This window comes from Bombus pyrosoma, linkage group LG4 (assembly GCF_014825855.1).
Source record: "Bombus pyrosoma isolate SC7728 linkage group LG4, ASM1482585v1, whole genome shotgun sequence".
Classification (NCBI taxonomy): Eukaryota; Metazoa; Arthropoda; class Insecta; order Hymenoptera; family Apidae; genus Bombus; species Bombus pyrosoma.
The window spans coordinates 59,244-74,551 of record NC_057773.1 but is presented as its reverse complement, the minus strand read 5'-3'; the positions used below and the strand labels follow the sequence as shown (position 1 = coordinate 74,551).

At 29.6% G+C, this 15,308-nt stretch overlaps 1 protein-coding gene across 8 annotated transcripts in view; it reads right to left on the bottom strand.

The window, feature by feature from the left end:
- LOC122566550 (zinc transporter 1) overlaps positions 1-15,308 on the bottom strand; it is a 32,979-nt gene that overhangs the window by 8,343 nt on the left and 9,328 nt on the right. Inside the window, exons 1-8 of one of the 8 annotated variants that reach the window (XM_043723975.1) lie at positions 13,522-13,964; positions 9,328-9,413; positions 8,373-8,565; positions 5,235-5,360; positions 4,239-4,537; positions 2,097-2,338; positions 1,214-1,392; positions 222-308 (exon numbers count right to left, since the gene is read on the bottom strand). In XM_043723975.1, coding sequence (XP_043579910.1) covers positions 222-308; positions 1,214-1,392; positions 2,097-2,338; positions 4,239-4,537; positions 5,235-5,360; positions 8,373-8,561 — 1,122 coding nt within the window. In that variant the 5' untranslated portion in view covers positions 8,562-8,565; positions 9,328-9,413; positions 13,522-13,964. Of the gene's footprint in view, positions 1-221; positions 309-1,213; positions 1,393-2,096; positions 2,339-4,238; positions 4,538-5,234; positions 5,361-8,372; positions 8,566-9,327; positions 10,326-10,383; positions 10,462-11,326; positions 11,347-11,510; positions 12,035-13,521; positions 13,965-14,212; positions 14,472-15,308 lie in introns of those variants that run through there. The other 7 variants (XM_043723973.1, XM_043723977.1, XM_043723972.1 and 4 more) reach the window with 7 other exon arrangements.

Below are 15,308 nucleotides of genomic sequence, written 5' to 3'. Positions count from 1 at the left end.
AAAAAAAAAAAAAAAAAAAAAAAAAAAAAAAAAAAAAAAAAAAAATTTGGCACTATGAAAGTCACAAATATGCCGAATTATCGTAATTTTAACATGGGTATAATATATAATCTTGTAGATATCTAATATCAATTTACATCTTACATCATATTTATACATGTTTGATTTCTTAATATTCTTTTTTACAATTCATGCCTATTTAAAAATATTTGCTTACATACCTTATAAAATTCTGGCTGTATTGTAACTTGAGTTATTCCTATCTGTATGAAAAAGGCTGTTACTTCGTCGGTAATACTGGCATAAACCTGTGCAACAGAGTATTATTTCTTATTCAATGCACCCACTAAATGCAGCAAACTAATGATGGGATCAAGTTCGGATATGGACTAATTCATCCGAATTAAATGCAATACTAAGACTTTACTCCATAGAATTGAATGCTACTAATAACATGCAGAGTGTCCTCAAAATCATGGTACAACCGGGCGGGTGGTGGTTTTACATGCAAAAATAAATCGGAAAATGAAGAATATTTTTTCATTTCAGGCTTCGTTTCCGAAAAAAATGATCTCAAAAATTCCTCAGATACCTGTGCATTAACTGCTTTCGAGGTATGATACCTGTGTTTCTACTCGTGTTTTTATTATTAAAGATGCATAATCTCGCGATTGTATAGTGGTTCGCGTCCATTGTAAGTAAGGTGTTTGTCAAGTATTGGATCGTCGCAAATTGATTTCGAAGCTTGGAAGAACTACTTGCACCTTCCAAAAATCTACTTATAACCACTTCGATGTTCGAACAAATCGAATCCCTTACAAGTAGTAAGAAATCATGAAAGTCAGAAAGACATTACCTTTATTAGAATTTCATTAAATTCTTTTAACTAGAAAAATTCCCTAGAAATTATAGGCAATAAATAAGATTCCTATAAATTTTATTTGAACGTTTGCATTTGTAACAAACCGGGAAAAATGAATTTAAGCGAACCATAGTTTTGGACCTATTCGAATAGCGTTTGACTGTACATGAGAGTATCTTTCTTTATTTAGTACCACGCCAAAGTACTCGTAGGGGATTCGAATCTTTTACATTTAGGTTCAAGTTTAAAACTTGAAAAAGTAGCAGTTCGTTTTCTCAAGACTCTAATCTAATTGGTTAATGTTCGAATCTACTTGCGATGTACTTGAACCCATCACAGCAGAAAACTCACCATTGGATCCAAGAATATGATGTGAACCGTAGAGATTATCTTCTGCCCTGTTAATTGCCAAACATGTAAGTCGTGCACGTTCACGATACCAGGGAAAGCTTCTAGTAATTCTCTCTTAAGAGAATCAATGTTTATGTGATTAGGGATTGTTTGCAGCAGTATCAGTCCAGATTCTTTCACTATAATAAAAATTTGCACGCATGTCATGATCAAATTAAAAATTGCTTTGCTAGAAATTGGATAAATTTTGAATGGAATAAAAATTGAATTAATCAGTTGAATCAATCACGATAGTTAATGTTAATGTAATAAAAATGTTTTTGTAAGACAAGAAGAAATATTCTTTGATTTAAACAGAGTGAAAGTATGGGACGATTAAAGTATTTAAGAGTTCAACATAATTACTAGTTTTTACACCCAGTTCTATTTTTTAACTGAAGAATCTTAACAACTATTTCTTATTCCTTTATCCTTGTCACGAAATGCGAAAAAATAAAAAAAATTCTGTTTGATACATAAACTTCATTATACTGCTTCTAAATTTTTAATCTTTTTAATTTTCGATATTTATTTTTCATTTTGCTTCATACACACACACACACACACACACACATATATAATCACACTCATTCTAATTAGAAATCTTTTTGGTTTCTCTGTTCAAATAAGCAGGATGATCAGAATTATTTAATCAGAATCGGACTAAATGACTTACAATCGAGTAATTTTTAGCCATTTCAACGATAAGTCGAACACAGAACCAAAATATTTCCTTTCGGAAAAGCTATGTGCGAATAAAGTTTCATTTGGAAATATTTATTATATCTAATATTACCAATCTAACATCTTTCCAGTAATTGTTTATTTACATTTTAATACTTACTATATGAATAGCTAAGTGCGAAGAGTGAAATGGCCGAAATAATTGCGAAAAGCGGATCGATGTATTTGGCCACGTTAGAATCGGTAAAATATACTAAAATGGACACGAGAATAACAAAAACACAGCCCAAGGCATCACGACACGTTTCTCGTAGACCTTGGCTTTTTGGTATACCCAGAGGACTTCGCCTAGTTTGCGAAGATAACTGTTCTTCACCTTCTTTCGCTTGCTGCGAACTGTTCCTAAAAATAGGCAACGCATAACCTATTGTTAGTTTCGGAAATTTTCTATATTTCTTTTGAATTTGGATTAGCCAAGAAAATATATGTATATAGTAAAATCATAATTACAGTGCAGATATTTATGCAAATTCATATTTTCATGAATATAGTTTAAAAAATGGAACCCAGACGGAAATTTATTTTACCTACTGTGTCATAACAAATATTACACACAGGATATTTCATATATTATGGCGTATTTTGTGCATTTTTGGATTTCTCCATAAATGCAAAGAAATTTACGGTTCAGTCATAATATATTTTTTCTAATTTCTCTATCAAGCATTGAAGAGTTCGATGACGTACACAAATTCTCAAAAGTTTCGAATAATATATTGTGTGCAATAAAAATCTATTTGTGTAGTATTTGTCTATACATATTTATATATGTATAGTGTCCTTCGTAATTGAGAACTATATGATTCTATATGGACAAACAAATATAAAGCTAAAAATAAAATCTTTTCGAAAGAATATAATGATATATATTTTCGAAATACGATGATTTTACTTTTCATAATCATAATAAAAAGGTGTAATAAAATATTACGATGTATACAAATGACTTTTACTTGCACACTTGTAGAATTATTTTGCTACTGACAAGCGCTTTACCTTGATCACTTTTTAATTTTTTAATTATAAGTCAAATTAAGGAATCTCTTCTAAACTTATAGAAAGACTTCTGACTCTAATATAACTTCCATAACATTTAAATAGTAAATGTGCATAACAGTACTATCATAAATAATGAAATATATAATTGCTACTATGTTTTAGTAGGAAATTTAAATTTATAATTTGTTAATCTGTTTTCATTTCTCTATTTGAATTCTATCGTGTAAAAACATGCAATTACGTAAACATACGCAGTCTAATTATACTGTTCAATAAATTTTTATGTTTTTTCGATTTTGTAATCTTCAGTAGATGATTCCTGCACACTTCTGTAAGCTAAACACAAATCTGCAACACGTTTTTTTCTTAGAATCTACAGTTTTCGAAAAAATCAATTTTGAAAAAAATTGCAAATTTTCAATTTTGGAGATATTTTACGCTCGTAGAGTAAAAGCTATGCAATTGCATTTTGGACGAAAAAATGATGTGGACTCCACTAAAACGCGCCATTTTTTGTTTCCATTTCCCAATTTATTCCAAAAGTTCTAGCAAAAAATTTAACCATAATACGCCATAGAATAGATATTTTCGTTACAAAAAGTATCAAGCAAAACTAGAAAATCATGTTTTGTTTCCAATATGAAAGCGTCAGCTAAAAAGTTCTACCAAATGTTCAAATTGGACAAATTGAGAATGCAAAGTATTAAATAAAAATGTATATATGTATATATAAAAGCGAAGCAGTTTGTCGAAAACACGTGACAACGGCAGTGGTACTCAATGTTGGCGGATGTCTCGCCCGCCGTTCGGCCTAATGGTATTGATAAACGAGCACGGTCCTTAACCGCCGAAATTGAGTACCATTGCCGCCACCACGTCTATTGCCAAACCTCTTGGTTTTTACACTTTTACGTGAAAATCAANATCAGTATTTAAATATATTTAAATGTTTATAATGCATTAACAATACATATCATTTTGTTCAAAAGGATCCACAGAATTTTTTCGTCCTAACCGCAACTCGGTAACTGCTACTCTAACAGCACAAAACATATGCAAAGTTGAAAATTTGCAATTTTTTTCAAAATTGATTTTTTCGAAAACTGGCGGTTCTAGGAAAAAAAACGGTTTACAGATTCGTGTTTAGCCCGCAGATCTACAAGAATCGTCTACTGAAGTTTGCAAAATTAGGTACGTTGAACAGTGTTATCATATGACATGAAGTTATTATAATATTACATACCGTCGTAGTATCACATCTCCATTCATTGTAACATGGAGAACAAGACCCTGATTGAAGGTGTATCCTCCAATTAGTATGTAACAAAAAGCATTAAGAAGGATACCACACGCGCCAATTGTAAGAACAGGCATCGGATGGTGCATTTCATCCAAATGATCTATATGCACCAGAGTTTGTAAAGCTTCGACCAACAAAGAAAAGCAAAAAGACGCGAGAAAAACGCAACAAATAAGCATCGTAACGATATCTATTCTCGCCCAGCCAAATGTATTCTTCATCCTCCTATCCGATCGTGATTGCTGAAAAATAAATTTTTTGTTCCTTCACGTATTCTTTAAATATAATTTAATAAATAGTTCTTTAAGTTTCGATCGTGCTTTTAATTATGCGTTGTAGTTTGTTGTGTCGACGCGATGCCTCGCTAACATTACAGTTCACTTCTTTGGAATAGTTCTGGAACAGTTGTTACAGGTGAACGCTAGAACAGGAAATTAAACGATAAGGTCTGAAACAGTTTCTGCTCTGAAGAAGCAAACTGTAACGTTGACGAGGTGTCACACCTCGCACAAAGTGAGACAGACGATTAAGAACACGATCGAAACCTGAAAAACCATAAATGTATCATCCAATCGTCATGGAAGCTTATGATCTAAATAATATTTTAATAAAGTTTAAAATGATAAGGGATAATAATTGGGATTAAATTTTCTTTAATTCATTGTATTCATCATAGATACGTCTTTGTCATATTTATATTTTTAACGTGGTTATATAACCATCTTTTTTAAAAAAAAATCTTGGTAAAACCAAAAGTTGTTTTGGAAATCATCGAATAATTTTCGATATTTAACAAACCAAATATTTATTTTTAATCACTGTTCCAATTTTACTTTTGGAATTTTTGTTTGCAAGCTTCTCGGTGTGTTGGGTATATTTCTGTGTTAAATTTTCAAAGCAAGAACGACCTGATTACAAATTGAATTATTTTATTTTTACCTTTGTTTTCGTCGACAAAGACGTCGTAGAACCGCGTTCATCGCCATTTATGCAAATTACTGAATTTCGTAAGGAACTGGAAACGCTATTTTCACTGTGACTGATGCTGCTTTGACGATGGCTATACTACAAAAAAGAAATATGTTAATACTTAAATTAATTATTATTCTTTATAAATTGTATTCTCAATAAAAAAATATTTTAAGATACTTTTGAAATAAAATTCAATACAAAGTTCTTTCTCATTATTGTTTATTTTGATCAATAATAATAATTGTCACATTTTCTAATAGTTAAAGTTTAGCTATATTCTTAAGAAAGTAAACAAAATGTTGTTCGTTTTATACGAAATATTTCACAAATTTTATGGAGTTTTCATATTATCTAATAATAGTGAGATTGGTGGGAGATACAGAATCAAGAACAATATGAAAGAATCAGTATTTTGAGATATAACGGAGAATACCAGAATATAAGGGCAATAACTATTTCAGACTAATCATCTAAGAAGGAGGGAACAAAGGACCAAAAACTAATGGCGAGGTTCAGAAAGAACGAAGGTGTAGACTATATGAGGAAGAAAAAGAAATTGTAGGAGTACTGAAGAAATAGATCCAAAGAAATGAAGGCAGAAAGAAGAGAAGGAGAGAGAATATGTATTAGAGAAATGCAGTTCAAGAAAGGGCTGGATAAAGAAAATAAGTAGGAAAATAAAGAAAAGGGAAAGGGAGTAGGTAGGATAGAAAAGTATGGAGAGGAAGCATACGAAGAGGATAGAGAATGAGTTAAAATAACTGATAGAGATACAAAGAAAAGGAGTACTGTACAAATACTAGTTTTAGCGACACTAAAAATAATAGGAATAAATGGCGAACAAGACCATAGATGATTTAGGTCTCAAGACAAACAATTATATTTACTATATGTAGACGTATATATATATATATATATATATATATATATATATATATATATATATAATATATAATATAATTTATATAGTATATAAATTATATTTACTATGTTTTAGAGTTATATGTAAGCGATTTACCGATAAAAGCAAATATAAGGATGTAAAGCCAAACCCCCTCAAGGCCCGAAAGAGCAAATGAGCGATAAATGATACTATCTGTTGATTATAATATAATAATAGAAATATGAAATTAATATAACTTATTGTAACTATTACTTTTTATAACGATAAATTACTAACATTAATTTATTTCTAATTAGTTTATATAGTTGTAAATAATTGTGTTCTAAATTATAAACATTTGAAACCTAATTTATGCTTTCTTAAACAAATAAATTAATCGTGTACGTTATTCAGTTTTGTAAGACTTGTTTTACAATGTAGATAATAACATGCATATATACGATTAACTTTAATTGAATACAAATTAAGATTTTTATCATCGTGGGAAATGATAACGATAACACAATTGTTTAGTGTATAATTTGTAATATTCTGTTGCAACGAAAATAGAAAGTGAAGCTATATGTGTTTAATTTATAATAAAATATTATTAAACGGAACACCTATGTTTACTTATGCTATCTCATAAAAAATTTTGATAATTGTCGAAGCAAATTATATGGGAAGAGAAACATTTTGTTGAGTTTTGTTATAAAGTTATAGATCACGAAATTTTAACTAACTCATAAGGACAATAAAATGTTCTTCTACATTTTTGTTCTTCTTATCCCTTATTAAAGTAAATAAAATTATGTCAATTACCTTTGGATATTTTTTGCGATGTTATGTGCATTTTGCAAAGTTTTGAACCTTTAAATTTTCTATGAAAGCATAACGCATAAGCACCTGCAGTCTAATTACAACTAATCTACTATTATTTTTTAAACATACATTACCTAATTAACTTAATTGCAACAATCAGTAGATAATTTTTTATGATATAACATGAGTGATGAATACACGTGTTTTGTTTAATAATATTTACCAACTAAGTTTATTTTTGTTTTAATGAAACATTACAAGTTATACGCTAACGAAATTCATGATTATTAAAAATTATTATTAATTAATTAGCATCAAAAATTAAGTAAATTGTAAATATAAATAAGAAAAAAATTAAAAAAATGTTTGGAGGTCGAAAAATCATGTGCATCATCGTGCTATGATAAAATTAATCAACTTCTTTGAAATCAAAATTCTCCAGTGTTTTTCTTTTTTTCTGATAACGAGATGACACCAATGGTACAAACACAGTGAAGTTTTTACAACGAATTCAAAATGTCACCGATTTGATAAATATGAAAAATGAAAAAATTATTAAAAAAAAATCATATATAATAAAGAATAGAAAAAAATGATGTGTTATTCAGAATGTAAAAATAACAACATAATAATATATTTAAAAGTACAAAAGACCATGGAAAATTATTATCGTCGAATCAAATAATATTCAGAAACGAATTTAAGAATAGAATTTAAAATGTTACATATTCATGAAACAGAAAAAAATGTCTTTTTCAAGGGTACAAATATTCCCAAAAACGATAAGAACACAAGAGAATATCGTTCCAATGGAGCAAAGAAGTAGAATAAAATTAATACGAATGTTATAAAATCAATAATGAAGTTTCGATACTTCGTCATAATCCTTCTTAACATTGAATACATATCATTAGACTGCGAATACTTATGTAAATTCGTATCTTCACAAATATGATTTAGGAAATAAAGGATACATAGAAAATTGTTTTATCTATTAAATGCTATAGAAACTACTGTACGTGTATGTGTAGTTTATTAGCATTATACATTTTTGTATATTACATGTATTTTGTACATTTTTTGGATGTTCAAATTTAAATGTAAATCATAAATGTATAAAAATCCACAGTTTACACATGTCATATATCATTTTCATTATCATTCAATATTGTAATCAATTTCTTGTTCTTTAATACAGTTGATAAACATTGCAACAGAATTTAACGGATAATATTGACGCGGCGAACTCAAATCAAAAATCAATTCAAACATAGGAGAAAGAACATTTCATATACACGATATGTTTATTGTTTATATGAAATTTTCTTTATTATAGTTGATAGTTGATGATCGTCAAAAGGAATAGTTTGATAAGCTGGATAATTTACGGTGAAACTTACCTTGATGGAGGCGATACAACCAACAAGTGCTATGATGTTGCATAGCATGTGATAGGCATTGAGGAGTAACGTGAGCGAATGAGTCACATGACTGGCGACCATTTCGACGACAAAGAAAGCGGTGGTGAAAAACAGGATCAGGTACAATTGGACGGGCTGCAGTCTTCTGAACCATTCTTTCACAGCCATGATCCTGCAGCAAAGCCACACGGTGAACGTTCCTACTTTATCCCAGATACTGCACACGTACATATAGAATAACCACAATTCCACGGTTCTATCTGCTGAGAGATAGGATACCGTTGCTCTATTACTTTCTCTTATAATTAGAGAAAAATTGCATTTTTGTGCAATTATGTGATATTTGAATGCAAAAATTCGTGGAATCTACATATAAGATATGCAAAAATATATAGATTGTATATATGCCTTAATACTTTTTTATACAGAGTACAAAGATCCATTGATTAGTGTAAGAAAAAGTTAGTTCTATTTGAGAGATAGAAATAGTTCTTAAATATTCAAAACGTCTCTGCTTTCGGAATGAACACTAGGCCATTCACATTATTCGCAACCATTTAATTTTGCCTAATGAAATGTTGTCTATCTTTTACCATATCATAATTATAGTTTGTCCCCGTTATGGAATACTCTGTATAAAATATCCAAAGTACAAACGACACTCATTATAATATTTAATAGATAAAACAAATTTCTGCTTAGGTTCTATCTTTTTCAATTGTGATCAGAAAATATTGTATTTGCATGAATATCCACACTAATAAAATATTATACTTATAATACACTATATATATAATATATTATATGTATAGTATAAGTCTATATATATATATATAAGTATATATATATATAAGTAATGTATGTATATATATATATATATATATAAGTATAATACTACAATATATTATAAAACAACATACTATAATATACTTACTTATAATATAATAAAATAGGATTACATATTTGAATCACCTACACTGCCTTACAGAAGTATTTCAACACTTATCATGTTGTTTTGTGCTATATTATGTGTGTCATATAGAATATTTTGAAATTTCATTAACACTATAATGGGCAGATATTTACGCAAATCCATACTTTGAGAATGTAATAAAAGAATATAAGGAAATAGAGATTGGTTTCTCCGACAAAATATTATATTATATAGCTTTAGATATATTAGATATTTAGATACTTTTTACTATATGTGTATTCGGCAAATTTTTACACCTTGACATTCTCTATAAGTAAATAAATATTCGCAGTCTAATCGTGATTATCACGATTACACTGTCGTTACAACCAATTTAAACATGTAGAATTTCAACATTGAAAGTTACGAGATATTTATCGCAAACAAATATTTAACAAGAATTTAGAATACAGCATGAATATCTATCTATAATAGATCTCAATGAATATCTATCTTGAATATACATATATAGGACAAATATCAAACATGATCCTGCTAAATAATGCAGTTTATTAAAATAATTGATTATTTAAACACTTTTGTGACTTTTCAAACACTTTTAATAATCTGGGGAAAAAATGTTTTTGATTTATCATTTTGGTATAAGTTTTGTTAATTAGTTATTAATTGGCTACAAATTTCTGTACAAGAAATTTCCAAAAAATTGTTTTGATAATATTGTTTTTGTCAAGCCCATCTTGACTTTTTTAAATAAAGCTATGCTTTTTCTACTACATATTGTTGTAGCTGATCTTAAGACAAGTTCAACGATCTACTATGCTATGACTTTGAAATGACTCTGAGTCTTGAAATCTCAGCTTAATCGAAGGAAATGTTATCGTTAAAGATTATTTTAATTCGATCAAATTACACATTTCGAAATGGTGAGCATCAACAAAAAAAATGTAAATCATATCCATATCACAGAAAGAGCGTGAACGACCTACAGAAATAGACAACCTTGTTTATTATGGTATCAAATCATAAACGTTTAATGAAAATTGGTTGGGCACTTACAAACCCATTCCTTGTTCCTCCATTAGATTGTTATATTTATTTATTATTTTCGTTTCAAATGAGAAATACCCAGTTCCAATGTATTGTATTTGTTAACACAGTGATCTATTTAAAAAAGAGTTCACATTTCTAACATTTTTCATTATTATATCTCAAAACTACATAGTTATATGATTATAAAATATAATAAGGGTATTATATTATTTTTATTTTCCTATGAAGAGCATTTTTATCTCCATATACATTTCATTTTTATAATATCAAATGCTTGTAGTCATATGAAAATACTACTAAATGATACGAAATTTAACATATTTCGATCTTATTATTTTAATATAATAAACACAATGGTGTGCAAATATTTTTCGTAATCAATGTTAAAATCGCTTAAATAAAAATAACGTTGCAAACAAAGTACTTTGACATAACAGGCACATACATTGAGATACAATAAGATACTTCACAGAATTCATATTTAAAGACCAGTTTAGAAAAATAGAAATTAATTTAACTCTTGCACTGCAATGTCTGGATCCCTTTGGACAAATCGGCAAAGAACGGAAGTTGCTTGTGTTAGAATAATAAGAAGCTAAGCGTATCTTTAAAACAGATTTAACATCGATATTCAATGTAATCTCAAAATTTTATCTCCGAACGAACGTACTGATACTGTTTCCCTGTAGTTGACCGAGTCGTCCGTCTTTGGAAGATAGCCATGTTCCGTATTATTTTGGCTATAAGAATCTCAACATATGTTTCCTCTCTAACATACACAACTTCTGTCATTTATCGACTAGTCCGAAGAGACCCAGGCACTGCAGTACAAGAGTTAAATTAATTTCTATTTTTCTAAACTGATCTTTAAATATAAATTCTGTGAAGAGTCTTATTGTATTCCTTGCATTTCTGCTTGCCAATTGCTTTCCTTGTCCCTTATTCTTACATTCGATGCTGATCCAAAATCAGGTAAAACTGGTCAAGTTGTAGGAAGTTATCGTCAATTTTAAAACACGGGGTGGAGGAAAATGCTTAAACATTAAAAATGAAAGTTAGCCAACGAAATAGAAAAAGAAGCTCAATGTCTGTAAGAATGTGAACCATTCCATTGTATTGTAAAAAAAAATTACATTGTAATTATATTTCAGATGACCGTCTTCTCCTTATTGTGATAAATTTAAAATCCATCGGCAACAACCAAACCGCCCTGTGTTCTCGCCTAATTATACTTCTAGTAACAGCTCATAGATGGCGAGCGACATTTGACTGTGTAGTAAGCGTACATGTTACACTGTTGCCATTTTCATATGATATATTCTCGCGAGCGTGGGTTCCGAGTTAAGTGGATAATTCGCACGTATTAGAGGATGTTATTTCATGTTACCCATAGTCACGATAACATTGCGTCATGAACAATAATTAAAGCTCTGTTCGAGCAATCTTTCGTAACTTTAAGATGTACGAGTATTTAGTATTTAGTAAAAAATAATACAAACTCGATTAAATCCTTAACACTACACTCAGAAAGTGTTATTTGTAAAAAAGTTTACAATAAATAATAAATGTTTATAAAAATCACGAAAATTCAGTTCCAATACATGTCAGATTGAAATATTTAATTTTTTTAGTTTTTGTACAAAACGATTTCAAATGAAAATTCGTAGACAATTTTTGTAATTTTCACGTTTATGGAAATCACAAAATTCACTTTCAATTTATTATACAATAAAATATCGAATTTTTTTCATTTACACAAAATGAAAACTTGTAAACGAGAATTTATATATAATACTCATAATAACTTATGTTTATAAAAAGTCACGAAAATTCGATTGTAATCGAAAATGAATCGGAATCTTTTAATAATTGTGATGTTTGTAAAAATTACGAAAACTAACTTGCAATTTATTCTAAAACAAAATATCCAACTTCCTCAGCTACGGAAGACAAAAATAGAAAATTCGCTTAGAATGTTCCTAATTTTTAGAATGTTGTCTGTATATATAGTAATATAAAACTACATTTCGGAGGTTTGATGAATACAGTAGAATTTGATTATTGTGACACCATTGTTTGGATAACTGAATTTTTCTCATAATCCAATAACTTTGTTTTGATAAAACTATCACTATACTAATATATGTATATTCTAATATGTATACATGGATTGTGAGTTGTTAAAAAAAATTGTGCTTACACTAACATATATACATTCAATATGTACATTTAAATATACGTAAAGTTAGGAGAAGTTCATCTACACGTAAACAAACTATACAACATTTATACAGGTTACAATTAAGTACAAATATTATGTAACTGAAGTATTTGAACATTGTGTTTTAGAGTACATAATTTACAAACATGTATTTAGTCAAAGTCCTAAATATAAATAACTGATCTCCAATATGCTTCTAACAGGATTTGACAGCAAATAGAAACGAAAATTTAACGTGTATCTATATTTATATTTAAGAATCATGAGGAAGAAATCGGAAACAAGTATGCCTGAATGGCAAGTTATTGTCAAACTGCATAAAGACGGAAAATTTTGGCTCTTCTAAATAGAAGTAAATCAGATATACAGTACACAACATAACAGAAAAGTATTTACAACAGTGATAGAAATATTGTAAACGTATAAATCACAATTGGCCATTCTAGACGTTGAAGGTAAGAGTAGAAAATACAGTTAAAGAGATGCCCGTACGATTATGTCAAAGAGTTTATGGGAGAACAATATCCGTAGTACAGTTTCACGAAAGGAACCGTAATTAGCAAGAAAGACTTAAAAATACCAACGGTCAAAGAAGAAATCGGCAGGTACGCAGAAAAATACAAGGAAAGAACGGCAATACATCCAAATCAGCTGGCTGCTGAAGCGAGCAAAACTCTTATAGAAAGAAGACTAAAAAGAAACAACCCACTGATCTCACTAAAGAAATAAAATAGTCAAACTCGAAGATGGTATCCCGCTGGGGGTAGCCATCCACATGTTATTTAGCAATTAAGTTAGAAAAATTTACCGAATGTCCAGCTGGACAAATTGTAAAGTACAAATTATATAAAAAAAAAAAAAAAAGAAAAGAAATTAACGAGGAAGACAAATTGCCGTTCGGTTCGAATGATTTCATTACTCACTGTACGCATACACTACATTCATACACTCTATTATACACAGACTACACTTATTTAAACAAACGATTCTAATATTCCTTTTCAATATCTCCAAAGTATGTGTGGTGTTCAGAAATTCTTTAAAACTCTCGATTATTCGCGGTAAGTGACAGAAATGTACATCTATCACGATTGCAAACGACACAGTCAACGAATGTGGTCGTCACACTCGTCACACGCGCGATACCGAAAGAAAAACATAAAGTACGGCGCGATTACCAAAGCCACGTGGTTGAGTTGTCTTCAGATGGTTTGACAGATTGGCTTCAAATGAAACAATTAATTATCAAAACGTCAATTAATGAAAAATTTGGGCGTGGTCCCAAATAAGAATAGAGAATGCACAGATACATTGATACATTTAAATCTAAACATTTTTACTCTCACTTAATATACATTAAAACTATTATAGCATTAGGAAATATAATTTTATTTTATTTAATATTATGTTATAATTAATGTTTATTTTAATATTTATAATGTTATGTTATATATTATATGTGATATAAAATTGCCCGAAATATATATAAATCATACAAAACAAAATTATTCGATTATCTAAAAAATGTGTATCACGACTAGTTCGGATAATCAAGGATTCTCCTACAATATGAAAATTCGACACTCCGTAAATCCACACGAAATAACGATTTACCGTCACTTCGCCTTCAGTCGAGTCGATCAAGCACTCCACCACTTCTGTCCCCTCGAACCACACAGCTTGTTATGCTTTGTGACGTACGCTCCGTTGTGATAACAGACTTGAACGGAAAGAACCACTGTATTCCTGCTTCAATGAGGTTATTGCTTTTTTCCTGGGGCCAAGTAACCTCGCGAGCGAGAAGACAAGAGCGAAAAGATTCACCAGACGAAATATTCATAACAGTGTAGCATTGGATAGATGGGTACATAACAATATACTGTGACTCATGAAATTATTTATTTGAACCAATTGTATATACTTCGGCTATATTGTTTGCAACTTAAAAAGATGTAAAATACAATATTCAAAATCCAAATTATTTATTACTCTCTTAGAAAGTTAACTAAAATAGAAAATTATTAAGAAATAATTTATTTGATATTAATTAGGGACAACAATACTGTTCAATAAATTTGAACTTCTTCTCAATTTTGTAACCTTCAGTAAATGATTCTTGTATACTTTAGCTAAACACAAATCTGCAACACGTTTTTTACTCAGAATCTACAGTTTTCGAAAAAATCAATTTTGAAAAAAATTGCAAATTTTCAATTTTGGAGATATTTTGCGCTTGTAGAGTAAAAGCTATGCAATTGCATTTGGAACGAAAAAATGATGTGGACTCCACTAAAACGCGCCATTTTTTGTTTCCATTTCCCAATTTATTCCAAAAGTTCTAGCAGAAAGTTTAACCATAATACGCCATAGAATAGATATTTTCGTTGCAAAAAGTATCAAGCAAAACTAGAAAATCATGTTCTGTTACCAATGTGAAAGCGCCAGCTAAAAAATTCTACCAAATGTTCAAATTGGATAAATTGAGAATGCAAAGTATTAAATAAAAATATATATATATAAAAGCGAAGCAGTTTGTCGAAAACACGTGACAACGGCAGTGGTACTCAATGTTGGCGGATGTCTCGCCCGCCGTTCGGCCTAATGGTATTGATAAACGAGCACGGTCCTTAACCGCCGAAATTGAGTACCATTGCCGCCACCACGTCTATTGCCAAACCTCTTGGTTTTTACACTTTTACGTGAAAATCAA